Genomic DNA, 10,083 nt, shown 5'->3' with positions numbered 1-10,083 from the left:
GCGCTTAGATCGTTAAAATAGGGCCTATTGTCTTGCAAATGTACTATTGAAGTACATTTTACAATTTTGAAAGTAACTTTAATCTTTCTTGCATTCTTCTGTGTGTTCTGTGTGTTCACAACTTGAATATATATATATATATATATATATATATATATATATATATATATATATATATATATATATTTATATATACGTATTTCCTGAGGAAATAAAAGCTTCATTCAGTGTTTAAAAAATGGTTTTATTAGTGTTTAATTGCAATATGCACAGTATATATACAAGCATTAATAAAAACTTGCCATTGTAAAAACAAAGACATTGTGTCTTTTTGTGGTTCATGATGTGCATTGACAGTCATATCAATAAAGACCACAACCTGCAATTGTTAGCTTTTTTACATTTTAGTCCTTCATTTCAACTCCTTTGCTGTTTTACTAAGGTAAATGTCTACTCAAAGAGGTCATTCTACTTGGATTCAAGACAAATGAAGCCATTTAAAAGTCAAACTGGAGTCGTCCTCAGGGTATTTCTCATTTTCAAAAGCCGGTTAAATAGATTTTCACAGTATATATTCAAAACTGTTATGCTTTAAATTCAAATTCATAAAAAAAACATTGGTACATTTTTAATGTAAACAAAGTGTTAAAGAGCATCTAAAAATAGTCAAATAACAACAACAAGGTGACAGACGAGTACACAATTATTATAAACACAACATCATAGTCCCATCTCTTCAAAAAAAAATAAAAATAAAAATAAAAAATATATAGAATGGCCATAATATTATAAATAAGAGTTTCACTTGGAAGCTACATGTGAAGACAAAATCCTTCACTTCTCAGACTCTTTCCAGCCTCGAGCGTTTCGGCCGAACTTATAGACAAGTCTACGTCCATCCACCCGTTCCAGGATCTCTCGTTTATAATAATACCTTTGGAGGTGAAAAGTGAGAGAGAGATAGAAACATTTGAGAAGCTCGGAATACTGATAAGAATCCTTTAAAAAGTTGCAAAACTCCAGGGAAGATGTTACCTCATGGCTCGACTGAGTTTCTCGTAGGTCATACTGCTGTTATTTTTCTTCTTGCCCCAAAGCTGAGCCACAGCTTCTGACTTAAGGAAGCGGAAAACCCCTTCGGAGCGATCCTCCCATTTGATTAGGCCAGGGTTACGCTCGGGGTTCAGGAGAATGTCTCGGATGAACTCCCACAGGTGCGTCCCACGAGGGTCTGTTGAAATATGAGATTGTGCAAACGTAGAAAGATGAGAAACCAAAGGAATCTAAAGCAGTTCAAAAACTAAAAAGCACATCCACGTGCCAGAGGTTTCGGTATGTGCTGCTGTCAGGTATTCAAAGACAACTGCTGGGTGAAGCTCAGAACACATTAACAGAAAAAAAAAAACGTTTAGGGAAGTAAGATATTAATAACCTGTCAACTTACTGTGTCTTTTGACTTGTGACCGTTTGGGATCTGAAAAGGAGAAAATGGAAATGAAACCATATTTATTAAAGGGAAATCTCACATTTCTTTTTGGATCAAGAAACTCTAATAACTATGAGTAATAACTCAAGTTTTGGCTTTAAAATATTTTATGGCTTTCGAAGACTAGTGCACGAGTCATATGAGCTGCATCCTAAAGCTTAAAAATGTTGCCTTCGGAGGATGTATTCCAAGGTAGGAAGGTATTAAGGCACGTAGCTTCACTTCCTGTCTCCTGAGATACCTTCATCTGAACAATTTTTGAAGGCAGCATAGATGTATCCTTCACTGCCTTTGATATCCCACAATCCTGTGCGTTCCATTCTGTGACAGTTATGCTTAAAAAAATAAAGATGGCATCTGAAGGTACAGTTGGAGGTCAGATTGCGTGTAAATGTAAATTTTTGACCAACTTTTTCTAGTTTTGTTGTCATTTCTAGCAAGAAATTAGTACTGTAGTAATTTAATATACGCTTAGTTATCACTAAAGCTCTCTCCATTTTGTTGTAGAATAGATCATTAAACCTCAGAAGTCTGTCCAAAATCAGTTCCATGAGATACTTTCATGGGCAAACGCTGCTTGCAAAGTTGCAAAGTTGCAAAGCTGCCTGATAGGTCAGTGAGGCAACAAGTCAGCTGACTAAGATTTCGAATGCAGTCATGGGTTCGATTCTCAATACCGGTTGGAAAACTTACTGTAGGTTGGGGGAGTGAATGAAAAGCGCTCTCTTCCATCCTCAGTACCCACGACTGACCCCTGAATTGCTCCCCGCTGTTCCGGGTGTGTGTCCACGGTTTGCAGTGTGTGTGTGTGTGTGTTTACTACTCACTGCTCTTAATGTGTGTGCACTAACTTGGATGGGTTAAATATTCTAGTACAGTAAGTATTAATTCCAATCTAATAGTATTATAACTATGACCATTAGTCTGTAAAAATATTTCATTGCAAAAATATTTTAATTGTAGTTAAAACAGATCTATTTATGAATTTATATTCATGCATTTGGCAGATGATTCTATTCAAAGCAACTTAAAGAAATACATTTTTATCTTTTAATGCATTACCTAGGAATTGAACCCATAACCGTGTTTATACACTAAATAGATTTTATATGCATCAGGATAATTGAACAACAAATATAAGCATTTACACTATACCATACCATACCATGATGCTGGCATAGAGAGGAAGCAATACTGTTTTTTGGATTAACTTTAGGACAATTCAAATTAAGAATTACCTGGGCTTGAGGGAGCCGGTGAGGCCAACGTGATATTGGGCTGGAATGAGCTTTTGATATCAAACAGTTCTGAGGAAAGAGGAAATATGACACAATATTGTCAAACCATTTAGATAACTATGTGCATAAATAAACACACATCATCTTTTTTTTTAAAGAAAACATGTAAATCACATAAAAATACGTTTGAACAAATCATCAATGGATTTCACAGGTACCTGAAGGGCTGTAAAAGCTGGGTTCTTCCTTGAAGGGGAGGATTGAACATGGGAAATCTGCTGAGGAAATTGAAGCACGGTCACAAAATTGCGACATGATAAGTCTACAATTCTTTCAAGGGAATCGGTAAACTCTGTTTTCAGCAGCAGATACGGGTCAATGTTAAAAGTCACTGGAATTATGTGAACTTTATGGTTAAAAACAAAATCAAGCGCTTTTTGTGTATTTACTCACCATCTATTTCTGTTTTGATGTCCCCTGGTATAAACATATCTGTTTGACCATACTGACCTGTGAGACATTAAGAAAAAAAGAAAAAGAAAATAAGTGTCTAAAAATGTCTTCAAAAAAGAGTGTATGTTTTGCAACGACTATCATCAAATTTCCAAGTCATTCCTGCAACATGTTGTCTTAAACCAGTTTAACTTGCTGGCATGGTTCTCACATGTCACCTCTATGTGTTTTTCTGGATTTTATTAGGTTTAGTAATACACTGTAATGGAAACTGTATTAAAAGTATAGCCCTGACTGTTTATGAACCTCTGGGTCTTGTTAGCAGCACCCCTCTGAATTCATTAGACTGTAGTATAGTACATGGAAATGTACAATCCATTTCATATATTTGTTTCTCTAAAAAACAATTTCATGTGAATATCTATGGGTGAATACTGGGTGAACAATTCCCAATGTACTATACCATAATGAATCCAAGAGGGACAAATGCTCAATGGCTGGACTCTCCAAGCTCATGCTTGTGAGATTTCACTAAACCAAACACTAATTTTTCCACAAAAGAATGCTTCTAGTGAATAAAATTGGGATCCCCAAACGGCAAGCTCTAACAATGATACTTGTTGCCAATTATACCACTTCATTTGAAAATTATAAAACAAACCGTCATATTATTTTTGTTGAACACTCAATGGAATGTTCAATGTTCCTGAACTACCATCCTTTTTTTTTAAACTATGTTTGGCCTTTCTACCTTTATTTTAATAGGACGATCAAAGAGACAGGATATTAATAGATATAAGAAATGAGAATGGGATCAGGAATGGACCACGAGTTGGGACTCGTATCATCTGAAGTAATGTTGCACCATGGCATGCCCACAAGGCTATGGATCCAACCTGGATTATCATACTTTACCTGTCTTGAAACAACATTCCTATAGCAAACAATCGAAAGATAAACCCACACAACCGCAATCCCTACGCCATAACCCATAACTATAACATACTCCGTGTCAGGGAATCAAAGGGAAACTACTGATTGACAAGAAGACCTAACCCTAAGTCAACACTTTAACCCAACTGTAACAATCTTATATGTGGTTGATCAAGGACCAACAAGGTTGTTGATCCAGGAGCATGTTTTAAATGACATCTTACCGTTCCACTTGAGGTCAGTCAGGCTCTGGTAAAGTATAGAACCTACGGATCCGGCCGCCCGGGTGAAGTCTTGGAAGCTCATGTTGCACAATTGCCTCCCGTCAAGGTCAAAGTTCTGGAAGGGAATGCTGGTGGCATCAATTTGGTGCATGTCCAGCGTCTGTTGGAGCCATTCCCACACCTGGTACTTGGTCCAGTTCTGTGGGTGATGATCCTGAGACCAGAGCCGGCTTGTGTAACCAGATGTTACCATGGAAACTGGGGATTCAAGTTGAAGCAGAATAGTTTCAAAAGGATTTAGCAAATGTCTCTACTGAAACATTGTTCATGCTGGTTGGTCAAGTGGACCAGTACTGCCATATCTGACCATTTTAGGGAAGTTGGTTGACCAAAAGAAAGACTTTATGGTTTATCTAGAGTGCACCAAATAAAACTACTACGTGGAGCAGAATGAAGTGAAACGTTTCTATGCTGGTTAGGGACCTGTTCAAGCTGGAGGATCAGCACAATTATGGTGTTTCCAGCTGAGTTTGCTGGTGAAATTGGTTGAAGTCTTTGTTGTAGCAGGTTGACTAAGGAAGTCTTACTTGTTTAGCTACAGAAGAGGTCTTCAATCCTACTCCTGGAGACCCACAGTCCTTAAAATGTTTATTTCCAACCTGCTCCCACAAACCTATTTATGATATTCAAACAGCCATGAAGACCTTGATTAGCTGGTTCAGGTCTGTTTGATTAGAGTTGGAGCTAAACTCTGCAGGATAGTGGGTCTCCAAGAGTTAGGTTGAAGGTCTCTCAGCTAGACTGCAGGACAGTAGCATCACATGTGGGGAGCATCAGATCTAAAACATAATATATGCTGTCGAACAGCTAAACAGTATTTTCAGCAGTGGTGAAACTAATATTCACGGAAGAAGATTCAGTTCCACACTGTAAAAAGCACCTCACATGGTTTCTAGATAAGTATGAATCACTTTCACTATCTCTATCATGGTCCCCTGTGCATGCAACTGATAACCTGGTAAATCCAGCAGTGACTGCTAGAGTAAATGATTAACCTGCCAGAAAGAGTCTCTGCTGATTAGTGATAAACGAAACCTACAACCTAAAATCTTAACTGGAATTACTCTGGATGGCAGAATAACCATAAGTGCACCTTCTTAGACTCCTTAGTTCATGGTTTTTCAGATGAAAAAGAAATTTACCATCAGCACAGTTGTAGTGGGCCATCCATGAAGCAGGTAGCTGGTTGTCGACACTCACAGTAGCTGGGATACTCATGACACCGCTGGCCTGAAGGACCATGATCCAGTGCTGTTGAATACAGGATATAGAAAAGAAACTTTACTTGTTGCCTTTATTCACCCAATTTAACTTTGGAAGATCAACATGGACTAGAAAGTTGTGTGGGCGTCCTTCGTGCTACATTAAACCACACATTCTGATACATTTGCACAGGAATGTGTTAGTGTGTCTAACTGCTTTGCATACATAAAGGTCCACCTGTCCTTCAGTTAAACAGTTAGATCAATGGTACAGTCATACCGTGTACTTGTGTCAGCGTTATACAAAGCACCTTTTAAAACAATCTGTCGATGTGAATGCATGTGTGTTTTAAGTTCCAGGTTAGCCGAAAACTACTGCACAAGCAAAATTTTGTTTGATTCTGAAGTTTTTGTACGTAGGAGCCCAATGAAAAACGTGAGCATAGTCTAACCCCAATCAAGTATCCTGAAATTTTTCATAGTTGATTGTCTTTTAACCTTTATAAAATACTATTCTAATATGATTATTTAAAAACCCAGTTTTAAGACATTTTAGTCCCTGTTCAAAAAGGTTCAAAAACTAAATTATGCAGTCACCTATGATACCTCATAAGTTCAATGAAAAATCCAGGATGGTTGATGGTGTAAGAGAAATGTTGATTATTCACTTTTAAAATACAAATACAAAAGTATTTTATGTATTTATATGCCTGAGTTTACACTGTTAGCTTAGCAATATGCTAACATAAACTCAAAAGAAAACTATTGTAAGTTGCATAAGAAGTGCTATTTTTGTAGTGCACGGACTTGCTATTTATGTAGCAGCTTCAAATCATCCTGTATGAGGTTCCATGATGTTGCTTTATGACCTATTGGATTTTTCTAACTTTATTTGTGGGATCAAATAAGAAAAATAAGATATTTTATTTTTACTAAGTTTCCTTATTGTAAAAAAAATAATTTACTTTAACCCTTAAATTAGCATAATAACCTAGACTTAACTACAGTATCTCACATGACATGGATCATGTGAGCTCCACCGATTGTAGACGAATCAGGACGCCGCTCATTTGCATAAAGAGAAACCTTTCTCAGGTTTGTTGCATTGCTTGACATGCCTGAATCATATCATCAACGTCAACTTCCACTCAAGTTGTTATGTCCGGTTGTTTTGACGCTTCGAGTCGCTGTTAGTGTTAGTAATTACAAAAGAAACCCAAATTTATAAAATTAGATAATGGTCATAATCATACAGAAAATATGTATGATATGAACATGGGGTGAAAACAAAAAAATAAATGTTGAAAAAAAAACTCTATCGTTTTTCTAAAGAAAAAGAAAAAGAAAAAAACGATTCAGCAGGGTGACAGTAGCAATGACTATATAATCAATTATTTACATGGAGTTTATTGACATTCCTTGGAAGGCTTGTAAACCTGTTTAGTTTGACTAGTCAACTGTGGAAAATTCTTGTATATATGCTAGTGTATAATGCTGTATGTGAACAACCTGTGTTATCTGCTCTGCTAACAGACTTCCTACTTGAAATCTGACCTATATTTGTCTTTTTATAGATTCAAAGATGACCTAACACATCATTTTATGGAATGTTTATAAAACTGGGGGGAGCTATGCTAACAATAGGCCTAGATAATGTTCACACCTAGAGCAAATAAAGGATATTAGAAACTTAGCATTTGTATTGTCCTAAAAAAAAACTTCAAACCACAGCTTAGTTAAAGCTGCAGTCCATAACTTATATGCACTTGCTCAAAAATGTATTTTGGATAATTTTTAAGAGTTAACAATCTGCTTGCTATTCAAAACGGTAAGCTTGTAATAATGTTTTTAATTCCAGTGGTACTGGTGGATTTCCACAGGAAATTCAAGCATGTCTTTGCGTCATTATATCACATCTGTACACATAAAGAAGGTGTCTCGGCTAGTCGGCTATATTGCGTGTGAGGATGTTGGAGATTTATAGCCTTTTCTCACAGCACTTGATATAATTAAACTTATCAATTTGATGATCAATTTAAACAACAATCACCAGTCAGTGTCAACTGTGGCTATAGAAAAAAAAAAGAGAGACTGCAACCGGGCCCATGCGAAATGGAAACTGAACTACAGCAGATAGCCCTAATACACATTATATGTAGTCACGCAATGCTGATGTTGTTAACATTAACAATTTGAGAAAAAAAGTATAATTTGTTTGATGTGATATGATAAACGATCGTTAGATTCAATCCACGCGATTTACTGCAATGCTTTTTCACCTTAGTTGGTCAGAACAAAAGTGGATGTTACTTGTTCAGATGACATTTTCCGGTGAAAACTCTTATGTTGGTCATACTTCCAAAAAGTAGAATCTGTGATTCCGAATGACAGTATCCACACCGGCGCGGTGACTGACAGCCGCACATTCTCCTCAAAACATTGGATTCATCCGCGCTGTGCCGTGCCGAGGCACAACCCACGTAAAGTTTATAATTCCCCTAATAACTACAATTGCAGATTTAGAACAGAGATGGCGACAAAGAGGAAAAACTAAGGACTTCAGCTTTAAGCTAAGCTAAAATTAATCTAAATGTTTCAATGTTCCTCCCACATTAAAATTATTTATTTAAAATGCTGCCTGAAATATTTAAGTGCAATCAACTTGGATGTTTAAGTAATTTCAACTTAATTTACATTAAACTGGCTTAAAAAATTGTTGAATCTTGTATAACATAAATAAAGTTGAAAAGTGCTTTGATGAGTTAAAGCGATGTAAAGACATATGTTGTCAACTTATTGATCATATAATTTTTTCCAGTGTGTAAGTTGCTTATACTTAATTTTTTTTAAAAATTAGTAAAGTAAGTAAAAGTACTAAAATGTATGAATTAATTTGTGACGCACAGAACTTTAACAGATCACAGTTTCCCATTATGAATGGACATTCTGTATAATTACAACTTGTTTAACATAGCAAGTTGAATCTACTTTTTTCAACACATAGATCATTCAAAAATCGAATTACTAATGAATTGCTCTTTGTCTTTTAACTGGAAAATCAGGTTACCCGTTTCTTTCCACTATTATGAAACCCATCTGATGTATTCATCCCAGACTGGTGTGTTACTATAGTGATGTTTACTATAATGTATGAGGAAAAGAAATCTATAAACGCATCTTTTGGTGTTTATTAAATTCCTTACAGTGACTGACATTTCCTTCACCTGTTATTTACAGCGCATTAGGGGCCATTTACACTTAATTTGGATGTGTTGTTTACAGCATGCAAAGGGTTTCCCAGTTACACAGGTGCCCTAAAAGTATTTAGACACTTTCACTCTTAAAAAGGTACGAATGTCAGTGCATTGCATAAAAATAATCACACCAAATGGCATCTGCAACAAATTATGCTTTTCATAAAAGTAAATTCATCTTTTCAGAGCAATTTTAGCAAATTTTTTTTAGTGGATGCATAAAGTCAGTTCCACTAAATTAGCTTTAACCGCAAAGTGTCCAAATAAATTTGAACAGTATATCGTTATATTGAAAACCTTTATTAAAAAAAGATGATTGACCTCTAAGAGTTTGGGTTAATCCCAATATTCCTCCACTGAATAATAATAAAAAAAAGATGTTGCCTTAAACATCTAAGTTGATTGTACTTAAAAAATGAAGTCATTTCAACTTAAATTACATTAAACTGACTTTAAAAAAAATGAGTTGACTAATAAAACTACCTTATTTTGAAGCAATTTTATCACAGTGTATCAAATAGCCTAGTTCTTGATTTTGAACCTCTTTAACGTGATTCTATGTTAAAATAAAGAGTTTTGAGAATGCTGCACGAGGTTAAAGTATCACATGTTTAAGCAAATGTTGAGAGAGTAAAGGCAAAAATAAACATTATTTTTATACAAATACTGATTATCACTTGTTAAACTGAATTGTTTAGCATCATCTGGGACCATCACTGCAGTGCATGAGTGAATGAAACCTGTTCTGCAGAGAATCAAATATAAGTAAACTGTGTCATATTGCTCACCAGAGATAATGAATGTGATCCAGATGGACTGCTACTTGTAGAAAGTTAAATGTTTTTTTCTTCTCCCTCTAAAGTTTTCAGCGTCTGTATGGGAGAGAAGATTTCAGTTTAATGGAGAAACTGCGTTGTGTACCTGTGACACAGTTTAGGACTGCCAACCTTCTGTGACGGAATGTGACCTCGTTCACCAATGAGGATTTTTATTCTGTCTGCTTCCTGTTGCTTTGATTGGCTTCTTTCATGTCAGGTTGGTTATTAGGTATTTGCATACTGTAAGAAAGGTACTGTTGTAGCAAGTCACTTTCACTATGAACACAGTCTCTCTCTCTTTCTCTCTCGCCCACACACTCCCCCACATGCTTCAGCAATCCTGCCAGTAATTAATCTATTGATGATGAACTATCTAGTCGGCCTTTTTGTTTTAACGTCCTTTTTTTGTTTTGTT

General features: G+C 35.9%; 1 protein-coding gene across 2 annotated transcripts; it reads right to left on the bottom strand.

Moving 5' to 3' along the window:
• Positions 1-223: 223 nt before the first annotated feature.
• On the bottom strand, positions 224-9,843 carry ehf (ets homologous factor). 2 transcript variants are annotated; one of them, XM_077210440.1, is made up of 9 exons: positions 9,639-9,843; positions 5,537-5,645; positions 4,335-4,592; positions 3,178-3,234; positions 2,943-3,002; positions 2,725-2,793; positions 1,445-1,474; positions 1,036-1,231; positions 224-934 (listed from the first exon to the last, which is right to left on the bottom strand). In XM_077210440.1, the coding sequence occupies exons 2-9, from the start codon at positions 5,634-5,636 to the stop codon at positions 835-837; spliced, it is 870 nt and encodes a 289-aa protein (XP_077066555.1). In that variant the 5' UTR covers positions 5,637-5,645; positions 9,639-9,843; the 3' UTR covers positions 224-834. The 2 variants fall into 2 exon arrangements, with proteins under 2 accessions (XP_077066555.1, XP_077066556.1); XM_077210441.1 differs by having other exon boundaries at positions 2,943-2,999.
• Positions 9,844-10,083: the final 240 nt, after the last annotated feature.

This window comes from Siphateles boraxobius, unplaced genomic scaffold (genome assembly GCF_051911475.1).
Source record: "Siphateles boraxobius isolate OS27281-9 unplaced genomic scaffold, OSU_SipBor_1 65, whole genome shotgun sequence".
Lineage (NCBI taxonomy): Eukaryota > Metazoa > Chordata > Actinopteri > Cypriniformes > Leuciscidae > Siphateles > Siphateles boraxobius.
The sequence above is the reverse complement of the archived record's forward strand: the minus strand, read 5'-3'. Positions and strand labels throughout refer to the sequence as shown.